Genomic DNA, 15835 nt, shown 5'->3' on the forward strand with positions numbered 1-15835 from the left:
CCTCCCCGTCCACCATCATCACCATCACTACCTCCACTACCATTACCACCTCACCACCACCAACACCACCACCTTCACCTCTTTACTTCCACCTCCTCCTCTTCCTCCATCTCCTCCACCTCCACCTCCACCACCACCTCCACCATCACATCTATCTCCACCACCACCAACACCTGCTTCACCTTAACCATCTCCACCACCATCACCTCCACTCTACCATTTCCTCCACTGCTCCCACCATCACCTCCACACCATCACTACCACCACCATCACTGCTATCTCCGTCATCACCACCACCATCACCATCACCATCGCCTCTACTACCACCACCATTTATTCTCACCATGACCTATACCAGCACCGCCACAGAGGCAAGGGGAATTTGTCAGGTTATATGACGTGTCCCATGATGCAATCACAGACGCTTTCCACATATAGTGAAAGAAAGAAATATTTTCAGATTGTCATTATTTTCGATATGTAATCTCCTCCTCCTGCTGTGTGCTTTGGGGCTGTAGAACATCAGCATGTGTTTGTGGCCAAATTAAATTAAGATTCATTACAAGAAAGGCCAATATCCCCAAGCACACAACTTAAAAAAGGATGACTTTGGATAAGAGATCTTTCACTTCATAAAAGGATTCACTGAGGATTTCTTTTCAGCGGTGAATTCTTGTTGCATTTTATTATGATTTGGTTTACAAAAGTTAGCCTTGTGCACAGCTGTTCAAGAGTGCAGCCAATGAGTGAAGGCAGATCTGCCTTGAATGGCAAATGCTGCTGAGTAAATTATGTGAAAGGATCTGATAGACCACCAAGAACGTGTTCGCATTTTCAAGAGCAGAAAGAGAGAGACTATTTATTTGATCTGTATCCTAGGCCAGCACTATGCTCCCACTACGTCGCAAGGCTCAGGTGACCCTTATAACAAACCTGTGAGCAGAGCCTCACGCTCCCCAGTTTGGTTGCCCAGCATTGTGAACGTACTAAATGCCGCTGCCATGTGCACTTAAAAAAGGGTGAGCTCGTGCTCTGTGAATTTTACCTCAATTTAAAAGAAGAGGTTGTAAATCATTTCACAATGTATACGTATATTCAATCATGTTGTACCTTTTCATTAAAAAAATCGCAGTGTCCAACCTAAATATATACAGTTCTCATCAATCATACCCTGACAAAGTTGGGGAAAAAAGAGGACCTAGATGATGGGGAGAGTCCCTGGACTGACTTGATGCCCCTTCCCCCACAGCCCCTCCCAGCCTCTGCTGCTTCAGCGTGGGAGCTCAAACAGCCTGGCCCTAACATCTGCTAGGTCCACTAGGGGTGGCTACATCTCTCTGTGGACAGTTAGTAGACTTTAGAGGCAGAAGGTGGCACGCGGCGCGAAGATGTGCTTCCTCATAAGCACGTGACCTCCAGAATGCACTGGACTAAACACGTGTCTCTGGATTCTCCTCCCACTGACATAGCTGTCAGGGTTCTCACGCAGGGAAATTCCTTCCGTGGTCTAAAGCCTGTTGCCATTTTATTTAGCCCATCGTTGGGGCACAGGCAGACGTGGAGTCACCCTGGGCCTGAGCTTCAGGACTCATCCCTCACACCTTCGAAGGCCTGCCTCCTAATCCAGTGCTTTTAACCTCATAGTCTATTTCATAAAGAGGGCCCTCCAAATTGCGTAAGCTTCAGTCCCCACAAAGCAGAGCTCTGTACCTGGGTCCAGGGGAAAAGGGGTGACCAATCAGCAACTGTTTTTCTCTTCACCCCCTTTAAACTACTCGAGTTGGTATCCTGGCGGTGGGGAGGAGTGGCTCCCAGGGAGTCAGGACTGTCACCTTGGTTCTGACCCTGTACTGCCATCCAATGGGGCCTTGCTGTAAGGAGAGAGATTGCTGCTGTGTTCACCCAGTCACAGCAGAAGTCTTCAAGACTATCTGGATGGAGAGCCGTGGCTGCCCCGTATGGTGTGATTTCCACATAGCTCAGACTGCCCAGCTGACACGGACCCAGGACTTGATTGTTTCTAGCTCTAGATTATCAATGGCTCCTTATTGCCCCAGCTTAACTCTGCCAGCAGTCACGTGCCTGGAATGCACCAACAGCCCCTCTAAAACCTCAGTCAGCCCATCAGGGCCCAGGCCAGGGCCTTTGCCACATACCCCACTCCTAATCCCACCAACAGTAGCAAGGAGCCCACCACTGCCTGAGGACCCCCCCATCTGGAGTCTTGGCCAGCATGGTGGCACTGGGGAAGGAAAAGCCTGGGGAGCCAGGAGGCACGAAGAGGGAAGGAGCTCCCCCGATACTCACCCAGTGTGCGCTCCTCAGCCACATCCGGGGCCTCAGTCGGGCCTTTGTGGTGTGGAGGCAGGGCTTATCACACGGGCCTGGAGCTGCCGAGGTGGCTACCCCCCACCTTCCTGGATGGCTCTGGGGCCAAGTCCATACTTGCAACCTACCTGAATTGTCCACCTATGCACGTGCTCCAGGTAGAGGTGTGGAAAGCTGGGGACAGGGTCAGTCACAGCCCAGGGCAACAGAGAGACGTTTATGACACGACAACAGGCCTTGAGACCCCACCAGCCTGTGGGGTATCTGGACCCCACCAGCTCACAGGGTTACTGTGTGGGGATTACTGTTTGAGGGTGTTCTTCACTGGGCTTGTCACTCTCCAGATGAAGGAAAGTCTGGATTTTGTAAAAAACTGCCTGGTCACCGGGTGGAGACTTTCCTTCCTTACCTCTGAATTCTTCTACATCTCTGGAGCATTCTAGAAAAAGAGTGTTTTCTCAGGAGTCCCCTCTATCATCAGGGGTGGGCCGAAGCTGGGGAGTTGAGACTGGGAGCCTAGCCTCAGTTACGGAGGCACCCCCTGGCTGCTGGGCTTGCTCCTGCTTTGCCATCAAAACACAGGAGCCTCTGGAAAGTTGGGAGAGCTGTGGTGAGACAGCCTGTGGGTGAGTGAGCTGAATTTGGCTTGGCATTCTCTGTTAACCCAGTCCCCCCTCCCTTCATTTTTGTTCATTTAATATGTGCTGGATTCTGATCATAGGAATCCAAACTTGCAATTGGACAACGCCTCCACCGACTGGGGGAGCAGTCAAGGGACGGGGGTTTAGGGCACAGGCCCAGATGACTGACACACAGCACAGTAAAGACTAGTTTGCGAAGTTCTCATTCTAGATAGGTCTCCAGGAACAAGCTTTAAAATGGCATCACTGGTTTCACCTGCCCTTCGAAGTGGTTGGAGAGCTGGCAGCCTTCCTGGTGGCTGGTGACTTGCTGGGACACTCTAATAGAACGTGTGAGTGAGCATGGCTCATTGGACTGAAATTGCAGGCCGCCTTTCTTGATTCAACTAGTGCAGACCTGCTGTTCTCAGGGTTAACACTGCTAGTGTACACACACACACACACACACACACACACTGTGTGCACTTCATTCCTTGTTAAAAAGCCACGGAGACATTTGGGCAGGACTATAACTTGACCTAACCGGGCTGGGGCAGGTTATGCTTTCTTTGAGAGTGTCTGGAGTGGGAAGTGATGTACAGATCTTGCCCATGGCAAGGACGCCTGTGAGCCATCAGGCTCTTCCCGGGCAGAGAGGCCTTTTTAGGTGGGGGAGAAGATAATTCATCTTTTCTCTACAGGAACAGTCCAGGGAGAAAGTCATAGCATCAGCTTACCAAAGCTGGGACCCATTCACTCACCAAAACTAAGGCCCAGAGTGGGGAAGGGACCCACGAGAAGTCACGCCACAAGCAGAGCCCCGGGAGCAATGAGGAGGCTGAGCCTCAATGACCTCCGAGCGTCCTTCTGCCCTCTTCACACAGAGAAACCCATCCTTGGGTCTGCGGCCTCCAGCCTTAGCTCTGCCTCCCCTTCTCCCCTTCGCTGCATGATTCGGGGCTCATGAGCCTAATTCAAGGGAAACAGATGATGCTTGCTAGCCTGGGTCCTGCCCAGACAGTGTCATCTGGCCTGGCACAGTGCCCTTGCCTTTGGCCTTCAGCTTCTGTTTCAGCCCCCAGGCAGCACCTGCTTTATCTGTGGGCCAGCCTCGCCAAATCCATCCAGCCGTTTGAAACCACCTCCTCTTTCTCTTCTCCCACAAGTAATCATCTTTATCTCACTAGTGACGCCACATGGGAATGTGTTGGGAGGAGACGGGGTCAGGGTTTCTTCCTGTGAAAAGAGGCCAACCTGGGAGTCTGAGAAGCTGGCCCACGGGCACATCTCTTCCGGGGTCTAGGCCTCACCAGCCCTAACATGAGTGGCTGGGGCCAGCTTGTCTCTAAGGACCTGACAGTTCTGAAAGCCTAGGAGTATAAGGCTAGTGCTCAAGAAACACTGTTTAATGACAGAATACTTCGAGTTTTCTCAGGGGATGGTACAATAGGAATTATGAGTTCATTAAATCCATGTGCATTTATAGGTTTGGGGCCATTCTTAGAGTTGCCATTTCTTCCAACTGGTATGTCTATAGAAAGGAAGAATGCAGTTCTAAAAACCCCCACCCAGGTCTGCTCGTTTCTGCATTTGTTGGGGCTGCTGCTCAGAGTAGCTCTGGTTGAAGCTTGTGGAAGCCACAAGCCCTCAGGTGGAAATGGCTGAGTGCCACAGACAGCGTGACGGAACCCAGAGTGGTGGGCGGTGGTGAGCAGCAGAAGGTGGAATTTTAAAGGCAGCACTGCCGGCTGGTAGGTCAGTGCCATCAGGACTAGGCTGCTCACCTCCCTCCGCTCCCACTTTACGCCCCAAGCTTCATGCATGTGTCCTTATTTGTCAGAGAGCTAGTCAAGGCCCATACTGGAGGGCAGTGGGACAGCTTGGGGACCCTAGGCCTGGAGAATGACATCAATAGCAATTACTTCTCCCAATGTGCACGCCTCAACAATGCTGAGAGGCACACAGGGCAGGCCAAGTACCCACTTTACAGAAGAAGAAATTGAGGCTCAGAGAGGGGGAGTGACTTGCCAATAGTCACACAGCAAATGGAGAAGCTAGGAATTAAATGTAAGTCTTTTGATACCCACTTCAGGGCTCTTTCCTCCACCTCAGCCTGCGTTGGGTGCTGAGTATGCAGTTTGCAGGCTCAGGGCAAGCCAGGGGCACCAATATATCCCTTATTTGTAAGTTGAGATTCTTGCTCCAAACCGCCTATTGGCAGAGATTCGTTCTTGAGACGAATGGACTCCTCTGGAAGCCGATGAGCACTCAGGGGTCCCGGCCATTCCCAGCTACCCTGGGCTTCTCCAGAGCCTCAGGTCTTGCAATACCACAAATGCTGAAAGTACTGTTTGTTCTACAGAAAGGTCAGTTTCAGTTTGTGGGGACATTCATCTAAAAAGCAAACATGCAATTGACACATATGCCCAAATATAGGCATTTATACTGGTGCACATCTGAGCCCATGTATATATCCACGTATATTCTCTTTCTCTCTCCCTCCCTCCGTCCCTCTCTCCCTCCCTCCCTTCCTGCAAACCCAGTCCTGTAGCATCATTGTCCTATCTGTTCTGGGGCTACCTCCACCATGCCCCACCATGTCTGCTTTCTTTTCTTCTGAGCAAGTCTACTGGGGACCACTCTTATCTCAGAGCGCTTGAAAGCCAGTCTAGTTGGCTAGCATCAGGTTCTTGGAAACTCATAGGGGGAACCTGTAACAGTATTGAAGGAAGTCGTTGCTGGAGTACGGGTGTTCTTGTGAGAGACGAAGGGAAGCAGCAGGCGGGCTGGCGTGAGCTGCACTGGAGGAGGCAGTAGTGAGGGAGAGAGGAGAGACTAGATAAGCCCTGGGCGATTTCCACCCTTCTCACAGTTTTTCCCAGGGCCCAGTGTCCTCTGGAGGGAAAATGAGGCTCCGTGAGCTGATCTTTCCTGGATACCTTCAGCCCCCCACGTTCTTGTCCAGTAGGAACTGCGCATATTTTTGCTGGCCTTTCCTTGGTGTCCGTGGTAAACCTCCAGCTAGAGTGTCCAAAATGAAGTGTCCATAACAGCCGGCCATGCCTCTTTGGAAAGAGCAATATATTTGCAAGGTATATTCTTTATTCTCCTTGTGCCCATTTTATGGGCCTGGACTGCGCTCTTACAATCTAGACCTTTTCCAAGAAATCTTTCCCCTTCTTGCCATTCTGCACTAAAAAATGTAGAAAGGGAAGAATTGCCATATGTCATTGTTCAGACAGAACCAGAAATAATGTTGACTTCAGAGCTGAGCTTGGCCCCTGTCGGAAGGGTGGCCTTTGTTTTCTCATTATTTGGGGGATGGGGAGGCCTTCACATGCTTTGCAATGCGTGTGAATGAATGTTTATGAGGTCGTGGGGATCCCATTGGTGGCTCTGTCGCCTCATTATGACATGGGACTCTGCAGGCATTTGAGGAGGGAGCTAAAGTCAGTCCTTTCTCAGACTCCAGGAGACTGCCCCTCACTTCCTCTCCCATCCACTCCTCCGCATCACCACCACCAAAGGCCAGACCCGTGAGGGCTCAGGCTGGGAACTGGGATGCCTGGGGTCTAGTGTTGTCATCATCCCCTAACTAGCTGTGTGACCACAAGCAAATCACATCCCATTCTGTTTTCTGTAAAAAAAAAAAAAAAGGTTGGGATGTGTTCTCTAGAAATCCTGCCAGTGTCTACTGATTCACTTATGATAAAAAAAGAAAAACCTCAGTGAGTGGACAGGATCATGTGCAATACACGGCCTAGAGGAAGTGGGGGCTGGCTGGTAGCTGGGACCAATAGCTTGCCGTCACAGAGTCAACAGAGACTGGGAAATGGCACATGCGGGAAGCTGGAAAGTTGGTTTAGAAGGGTCTGGAAGTTCGGTGGGTGGCCTGCCACCCCCAACATTGACAGAGGAAATCACTCTGGAGTAGCAAGCTGTCTGCTGCACTTGGTCTGAAATGGTGGTCGTGGGATTCAGTCAGCAGCATCTAGCCCAGGCAGGCAGACCTCAGCAGCAGCGCCCACTGGCCCAGGTGACCTGGTGAAGGCACCAGTGTGGCACTGGGCATGGGGGAAAGCCCAGCCATCCTCTCGAAATTGAGATGAGTAACAAATTATGGGACTGGGCAAGAGGAAGCACTGAGGCGGGCCTGTATCTAGGGGCAAAATTAACTGAATAATAGATCCCTCCACCTCACTGCTGCCTGGTGAAAGCAGATGCTGTTAGGGTGAGGCTGAGCGCTTCCTGTAAACACAGCCGCCTTCCCGCGGCCTTGGTTAGGCTTGGCTGGAGTTCTGGCCGTTTAGCCAGGGTGCTTTGGGCTAACTATTGAAAGCTCTCACAGTAAAATCCCAAAGGCGGTGCTGCGGCCTTCTAAGAGAGTGGAGTCTCCTTGAAGTCCCTTGAAAAACGAAAGCTCAGAAGATGCTCCCACCTGCCCCTCTGCTGAAATTGCAGCCTGTACCAGCACCCCGCCCCCGACACGCTGCACCCGCAGGGGCAGCAGGGCGAGCCTGCCCCCTGATTAGGCATCTTCCCAGAGCATTCAGTAAGGCGAGCACCAGCCGCGTCCAGCTGTAGACTTAGCACAGCAAGGGTGTCACCCGCTCCAGTAAGTCAGATCCACCAACAGTGGGACGGTCATCAACCTCCCACAGGGGTGTCCTGGGATCCGCGTTGTTACTGAGGAGCCGGTGGATTCCAGAATTGGAATTGAGTGGGGAGCATGTCATGGGTGCGCTTGACGGGGGCCTGAGAAGTTGTGTGCACCCACGTTCTCGTTTCGGAGAGCTGGAGACTCCTCTCCTTTGCCTCTGGTCACACTGCGCCTTCCCCTCCTCCCACCGCCTTAGTCCCAACAGGTTAATGGCAGACCAACAATTAAATGAAAGGGAGAGCCCACAGAATCAGCCAGGGATTCCAGGCCCCTGCAGCTCTCAGGCCCTGCCCTCCCTGGCTTCCCATCCCCCAACCACATCCATCCCCCGCCTGGTGCCGCACAGACTTCACTATCATTGCCTTGCAGTCCAAGACATCGCGGACAACACATTGGGCCCAACCATTGCCAGCTCGGATTCCCTGCAGGGGATCCTACATAAACCCCACACCCAGTCATTCCTATCAATCCATTTCCCACGTTTCTGTTTTCAATATGCTGGATTTCTTTGAACTCTGGGAGGATATAGAAGAGACCAAATTTCAGTAGGGGACCCAATGACTTGTTTGTGGGCTGCCCCATAATTGAGGGAATGGCCAGGAGAGTAGGTGGCAGAGCTCCCAGTGTGCTGGGTCATTTGTGTTCCCTTGTCCGCTGATTCATTTAGCTGCTGATTCTGGAGCACCTGCTGTCGGCCAAATCCAGGCAGTACTCCTGGGTGGGAGAGTGGGCACGCATGACAGGATAGGCCTCCTCTTGTGCCTGCTCGACCCTTCCCCAGCCCACCATGCCTGCCCCGTGGTATTCAGCCCTCAGATGAATTTGGTGGCAGAGTTGTCCCTCAGAGTGCCCTTGATCAGGTCATAGACATCTCAAAAGAAAAGGCAAAGAAGTAGGCAAGTCCCCTCTCTCAGAGTAGTGGAGCCCCTTGTGCGGAGACGAGACCGTGTCCTGCAACCAGGCTGGGTGAAGGCAGTGGGTGGGAGGCAGCGGAGTGGCGGTGGAGGAGCCCTGCAGCTGCCTGGGCCCTGGGGCCCTCCAGCTGAGCCAGCCTGGGCAAGCCCTGCCTCCTGCGTGGGTCTCAGGCTCCCCGTGTTTCATAGGACAGGATTGGACTCCCAGGACCCTTCAGGACCCGCCCTTTGTAATGCCAGTTACCAGTTAGTGAGGACCTACCAGGTGCCACAGGATCTGCCCCATCTCGCTTACGAGTCAGAGCAGCATCATGAGATGACATCTAAAATTAGACTCATTTTACACATGAAGAAACTGGGGCTCAGAGAGGTTAAGTGGCAAGGCCAAGACCTAGTTGTGTCCACCTGGGGACCAGGGCCCTATGCCACACTGCCTCCGCCCAGGCTCTGGGCCAGTGCTTCTCAAGCTGGCTGTCCATTTAGAATCAGCCAGGGAGCTTTGAAAACACTCGGCCGCCCGGGCCCCACCCTAGATGAGACTGAAGCAATCCATTTGTGGTGGGAGAGCCTGGGAATCCGGCTGTTTCTAAGTGATTCTGATGTGCAACAAGGCCTAGGCTGTGCGGCCCCGGGGGACCTCTTTTGATGTTCACTCTGCCGCAAGAGTCCTGAGCACCGTTGTGCTAGCAGGCGGCCTCCACACGTGCGCTGAAACCCCAGTGGGCCAAATGTGAGAGGACATCAGAGGACCAGCACTGAATGTCTCAGTACTACTTCCAAAGCTAAAAGGGGGGTTCTCACCTGAGAAAGCACCTGGAGAGAAACGCATCTCTTAGACTGTTGGCGTTTAGCTGATTTCCAAGCCCTCTCTTCCCACACAACATTCCTTCACTCCAATGCCTTTCTCCTTTACTTGTAGGTCGTGGTCATTAACATGACAGCCACGGAGGACTGTGTGAAGCCTTGAAAGAGTAGGAAATACCGTGTTACTAACTTCTTTGCCTTGTCCCCAAAGGCTTTGCTTTTATAAGTGGTGGGCAGCTCCCCCAAGGTGCAGATCGCAGACTGGGGCCTTTTCCTGTTGTTTCCTATCTCCCCAACCTGAGGATGCATCTGCAGAGGCGCGTTTCTTATTTTATAAGATTATAAGTCATTCTCATTAAAAACAAACAAGCAACACAAAAATGTTGAGAACAGAAAGGGGCTTGCCAGTCATCCCATGAGATGACTACTCCAAACGGTTGTATATTTGTTCTTCCAAGTGACTTGTGTGTGCTCGAGCGTGTCAGAGTAAGTGGAGCCATGCTACGATGACTGTTCTGCAACTGGCGTTCCCCTGTAAGGAGTGCAGCTCAGCCAGCTGCCCACCAGGACACAGCCAGGCCTCCCCCGTGCCTCTGAAGGCTCATCACCGCAGCCTGAGGCATCGAACCAGGACAGGCGACCTAAAAGTTCAATGCCTGTGCTACGCTTTCTCTTTTTAAAAATTGGGGTATCTGTAGATAGTTCAGAATTGAAAATATCTTAGCTACTTCTAGTTTGTTCTCAAATGCCTACCTTTGGCAGCACAGTGCATTTAGTGGCTTCTGTGTAGCTTCACTGAACTCTCCTTTAAGCGGGCAGAGCACATCCTTTCTGTCATGTTTAGTATGCAGACAGCCTAATGCCTTATTTGAAGTGTAATAAGACCATTTAAATGAAATGCTGCAACAAAGAAACAAGCATTATGGTTCTAAAAATAGGCTGTATTGTATAGTTTTGACAACTTTAAATCTTGAAATTGAGAGATTGGTTGATCTTGCAAGTTTTCTGTTCATTAGCTCTAATGTTCAGAATCTTTATAAAATTTCCTCTCTCTCTCCGCCCCCCCCCCCCACCCAATCCCCTTTCAGCCACAGGGAACCCTTAAGAGGAGACAGGAAGGAGACAACTTCCAGTTTCCAGGCATGGCTGACGGGGGTTACCCTAATAAAATCAAGAGGCCTTGCCTTGAGGACGTCACCCTTTCTATGGGCCCTGGTGCCCACCCCAGCACACCGTGTGCAGAGCTGCAGGTCGCTCCGTTACCAGTGAACCCTAGCCCTGCAGCTATGGGAGTAGCTGGCCATCCGTTACTACTCGAGAATAATCCCGTGAACGGCAACGTGATGGGCACACCGTTTGTGGTACCACCGACTGCAGAATTGGGGCTAAAAGGGCCCACTGTCCCTTACTATGACAAAACCAACAGCATGCCAGCTGTGGACCAGGAACTTCAAGATCTGCTGGAGGAGCTAACAAAAATTCAGGAACCTTCTCCGAGTGAGCTCGATCTTGAGAAGATACTGGGGAGCAAGCCGGAAGAACCGCTGGTCTTGGATCACCCTCAGGCGGGCCTCGGCACAGCTCCCAAGCCTTCGGCTCAGATGCCGCACTTGGAGAGCCTTGCTTCCAGCAAAGAGTTTGCTTCCAGTTGCAGCCAGGTCCCTGGCGTGTCACTTCAAATCCCGCCCTCCTCTGCAGGGGTCAGCTATGCGATTCCCTCCACCAGTAAGCAGCTCGTCTCACCTAGTTCTTCCACAGCACAGGCCAAGAACCAGGTCCAGGCGATGCTCCCTGTCGCTTTGCCCCCACTTCCGGTGCCTCAGTGGCATCATGCCCACCAGCTGAAGGTGTTGGCGGCCAGCAAGCAGGGATCTGCTACAAAGCAGCCAGGGCCCACTCCCAGTTGGTCTGGCCTGCCTCCTACAGGCCTCTCCCCACCTTACCGCCCAGTGCCATCGCCACACCCGCCGCCACCATTCAGCCCTCAGAGCCTCATGGTATCCTGCATGTCGTCCAGCAACCTGCCAGGGAGCACTCTCCAAGGCTCTCCCAATGCCTTGCTCTCGAGCATGGTGTCTGGCAGCAGTGCTGCCCTTGGGCCCGCCATGCCCTATGCTCCCGAGAAGCTCCCCAGCCCAGCTCTCAGTCAGCAGCCACAGTTCAGCCCGCAGAACTCCATTCTTGCCAACCTGGTGTCCTCTACCATTAAAAATCCTCAAGGACACCTGATGTCTGCTCTGCCCACCAGCAACCCTGGGCCGTCCCCCCCTTACCGCCCGGAGAAGCTGTCCAGCCCAGGCTTGCCACAGCAGTCTTTCACGCCACAGTGCTCCCTGCTCCGGAGCCTCACGCCCGCCAGTAACCCACTCAGCCAGCAGCAGCAGCAGCAGCAGCAGCAGCAGCAGCAGCAGCAAGCAAATGCCGTCTTCAAGCCCATGGTCACCAACTCACCCAAAACTCTGAGCATGATCATGCATCAGGGGCTGGCCAGCCCCAGCCCGGGAGCCCCGGAGCCATTTAGTTTTGGCAACACCAAGCCTTTGTCACATTTCATTGCTGAGCCTGGCCCCCAGAAACTGCCCTCCATGCCTGCCACCTCTAGGCAGCCTTCCCTGCTCCACTACCTGCAGCAGCCGACGCCAGCACAGGCCTCTTCTGCCACTGCCTCCTCCACCGCCACCGCCAGCTTGCAGCTGCCGCCGCAGCAGCCCGACCACTCTGCGTTCCTCCTGCAGCAGATGATGCAGCAGCCCCAGCGCTTTCCGCGATCAGGAGCCTCGGACTCCATGCCTTCTCTGCCCAGACAGGTAAGACAGTCTCATAGCTGGTGGTTTCCTTTGTTTCGGATATAAGAACCGTGCCTCGTGCTATTGATACCCGGCTTTGGAGGCAAATCCAGGCTGGAGTCCTCTCTGAGACTGGACTTGACTCTGGAAAAGTCTATTTAAGCCAGCTAATTCTGTGTGGTCAAAGCAGCGTACTAATGAGACTGAGGTTATGGTTGCAATGTCCACGTCGGTCACTGAACTTCCCTGGGGAAACTGCACCCGCCAGGTGCTGCCGGGGGGACAAGGCAGAGTGGCACAGGACCGCCTCCCCTGCACTGGGCTGTCGTCCCTCACTCAGGACTAGCGAAGGCTCGGGGGATGCAAGGAATTGCACTGAAGCATTTCAGTCTTGGCCCTGCTGGCATAGGGCTGCACACTGAGCCTTCTAGAAATGCCACAGCAAACTTCTGCTGAGCAGTTCCAGTGTGCCATTCACCACTGTGCTGGATGCGGAGGCAGGTCCTAAATGCAAAGGACAGATACTTGTAAAGTAGTTAACGCTTACCATCTCCATTTTACAAACGAACAACCTGAGGCTCAGAGAGTTGAAATGACTTGCCCAGAGTCACACAGTTAGCCAGGGGCAGAGCAGGAGCTTGAAGCCAGGCAGTCTTGCTCCAGAGGCTGCGCTCTTCTCAGAATTACCGTGTCTTTTCCCTCTGTGGCATCTCCTACAGTCTCATCAATCACTGGATTCCGCTGACTCTCCGAGTGGTGTCTCTCGCAGGCCCCACTCTCCGTTGTCCTGAGCCCTGCCTATATTAGTTCTCTACTGCCACGTAACGAATTACCCCAGAACACACACCTGTATTACCTCACGGTCTCTGGGGGTCAGAAATCCTGGCACAGCTGAGCTGGGTCTTCTGGCTCTTCATCTCTCATAAGTCTGCAGTCATCTCAAGGCTCAACCGGGAAGGAGCCGCTTCCAAGCTCACTCTCCTGGTTGTTGGCAGAAAGCAGTTCCTTGCAGGTTGTTGGACTGAAGCCGCAGTTCCTCATGAGCTGTTGGCCAGAGGCCTTCTGGCCGTATGGGCCTCTTCATAGAGCATCTTGCAACATGGCAGCCAGCTTTATCCAAGTGAGCAAGAGAAAATATGCCAGCAAAAGAGGCAGGGGCTATGCCAGCAAGTCAGAAGTCACAGTCTTTATAACCTAGTCTTGAAAGTGACATCCCATCATTTTCACTGTATTCTGTTCATTAGACACAAGCGTAAAGATGCGACTGCCAGGAGGGGATTGCGTGAAGGTGTGAATACCAGAGACAGGAATCCCCGGGGGCCATGTCAGATGTCTGCCTACCCAGAATACTGTCTATCAAGGACCCTCCTTTCCATTACTCTCATCCCTGCCCAAGTTCAGGCCTTCTTGATTCTTTGTCCAAACTCATACTATTGACTCTTAAAACGGTTTCCCCCCCATAAACCATCTATTACTCTAAGCATTACCTTGCTATAGCAGAGACCTGATCACATTTCACACTTGCTCAGAAGTTTCTGGAGGCCCATAACCTGGCTCCATCTGCCTCCTTAGACTCAGGGTCCATCAGGCACTTCATTTCTAGAACTCCGAAGTGCTTGCAGTTTCTGGCCTTCTCTGCATTCTCGGCTTTGACTCCTGCAATTCCCTGTGCCCAGCCTTTCCTTGTCACCTTTCCTCTCCTGTCCCACTCTTATAGCTTCTGAGGCTCAGGCACCGTCTCCTCCAGGAAGCCTTTCCCTGACTGTCCTGGGTGCTTCCATCTCCCACTCTGCCTCCCTCTTCTGTAGAGCAGCCAAGGAGATGGCTGGAAACCAGCTAGGGACCTGGCCCAGAGGAGGCACTGTTGGGGCTGACCTCTTTTCTGAGGGCCTTGGATGAGCGTGACCATGGCAGCCCTGGAGGATAGGGACTGTGTCTTTTTCATCTAGATCTCATGAGACGTAACCAAGCAGAGTGCTCCGCACCAGGGAATTGGTCCTTTGATGGATGCCCACAGCAAGCAGAGCTCCCGCAGGGGTGGCCAGGGCGAGCAGCAGGCCTTTGTCTGCAGTTCAGGAGCACTTTGGTTTGGTTTTGTTATAGGCCTGTTGCCATCTGTTTTCGTGGACTTCTGCGGCTGGCTCAGGGGAGCGCCAGCATCAGCACTGCAACTCTTACCCTAGCAGGCAAGATCCTCAGCCTGGAGACGTGTCACCATCCAACATTGTGAGCCTTTTTGTTTTGTTCTGTTTTCTTCAATGGGCTACATCTGTAGCCTGACTGCGTCATCTCAGAGCCAGATCAGCTGGCTCAGAGGGAGAATTCTTAAATGATTGGGGTCGTGAAAATCATAGCCAACCGATTACCTAGGTAGAGTTGGAGAAAGTGTTCAGGAGAAGGACCAAGTGGCCCAGCTCCCTGAGGCTAGGAAGCGCTCAGGTGACCCCCACCAGCAGAGCCCAGAGGCTGGGCTCCCCAGATGCGATGCTATTGCTACCAAGGGCTGCCTTCCCAGCCGGTGCTGGCCAGTGCCCATGGGCCAGGCATGCAACTCAGTACTTCACCTGCCTTTCCTCATGTTAATCCTCAGAGGTAGAGGCTGTTATCATTCCCTTTAAAGCTGAGAAGACTGAGGCAGAGAGAAGTCGCCAGAGTTGCCCACAGCCACACAGCAAATCAGGCCCAGAGCAGGGAGTGGGGCTACAGAGCCCACACTTGTAACCGCACGCATGGGGCACTGCCTCCAGAACCTTCCATTCCTGCCCTAACCTCCTAACTATTGCCTCTTCTACAAAATGGGGGAGGGGGGCGGATTGTTGGAGGGTTAAATGCGTTAACACATCTACAGCACTTCGAACAGCGCCTGGCCTGCCATCGACGCTTTGCTCTCACTGTGACTCTCACTCCTGGCCCTGGCTGGGCCTCCACATCTGTTTCTGGGAGCTAAGATGTAGCTTTCAGAACTGGCGCTGTGTCAGGACAGAGTATGAGCAGTGCTCCCTCCAGACCCCATTTGCGCCATGAGATTGACAGGAGTCCTGGGGCCTACTAGCCTGTGGGCTCTTCCTGTTCTTGGCTCTGCCCTGCCTCAACACCTCCAGGCCTGGTGAAAAAGAGAAAACAGCCGTTTTGCCTGGCTGGCTGGGATTTCCCCTCTCTTCTTTCTGGAGCTCTCTCAGTCTTGCTCCAGCCCTCTCCCCAGCACGCTATTCTGTCCGTGGCATTCTAGCCAAAATGCACTGAGCAGGCCTCCAAGCCGGGCACATCCACAACTCCAGCCCTCCTTCTCATGGCCTTTCCCCATTCCCCTGAAGGCCTAAGAACTCAGCCCTGGTCACTCTTCCAGAGGAGAGAAAAGAAGGGAAGAGGCGAGTGTTTGAGGCAATAGCTGGGTCACCGGCGGAAGGACAGACAGCAGCCCCAGTGTTGAAGAAGTGCATGCTCCTTGCTTCCAAGAAGGTGAACTTGGCAAGTTTTATAGATGGCCAAGCTGAGCCTCAGAAAACACTCAGTATCTCCTGTGTGTCATTGATGAGCTCGTTGCCCGTCCATGGATGGTAGTGGTGACCATAGAAAGACTGGGCATTCATTTTAATCCAGATCTTAGTTTTTTTAAGGAGTAGTTTCTAAATGTAAGATGAGGAACCAACTTTTGAGTAAGCAGCAATGCCAAACCCAGCTGTCTATAGGAGTTCATACTTACTCACAGACTAGTATTTCTCA

At 52.8% G+C, this 15835-nt stretch overlaps 1 protein-coding gene across 11 annotated transcripts in view; it reads left to right on the forward strand.

Annotated features, from left to right (window-relative positions):
* Positions 1–15835, forward strand: part of MAMLD1 (mastermind like domain containing 1) — a 224647-nt gene that overhangs the window by 171991 nt on the left and 36821 nt on the right. For 10 of the 11 annotated variants that reach the window (XM_070606167.1, XM_070606168.1, XM_070606170.1 and 7 more), the window contains one exon: positions 10415–12133. In XM_070606167.1, coding sequence (XP_070462268.1) covers positions 10415–12133 — 1719 coding nt within the window. Of the gene's footprint in view, positions 1–10414; positions 12134–14215; positions 14339–15835 lie in introns of all 11 variants that reach the window. The other variant, XM_070606165.1, reaches the window with a different exon arrangement.

This window comes from Equus przewalskii, chromosome X (assembly GCF_037783145.1).
Source record: "Equus przewalskii isolate Varuska chromosome X, EquPr2, whole genome shotgun sequence".
NCBI classification, from domain to species: domain Eukaryota; kingdom Metazoa; phylum Chordata; class Mammalia; order Perissodactyla; family Equidae; genus Equus; species Equus przewalskii.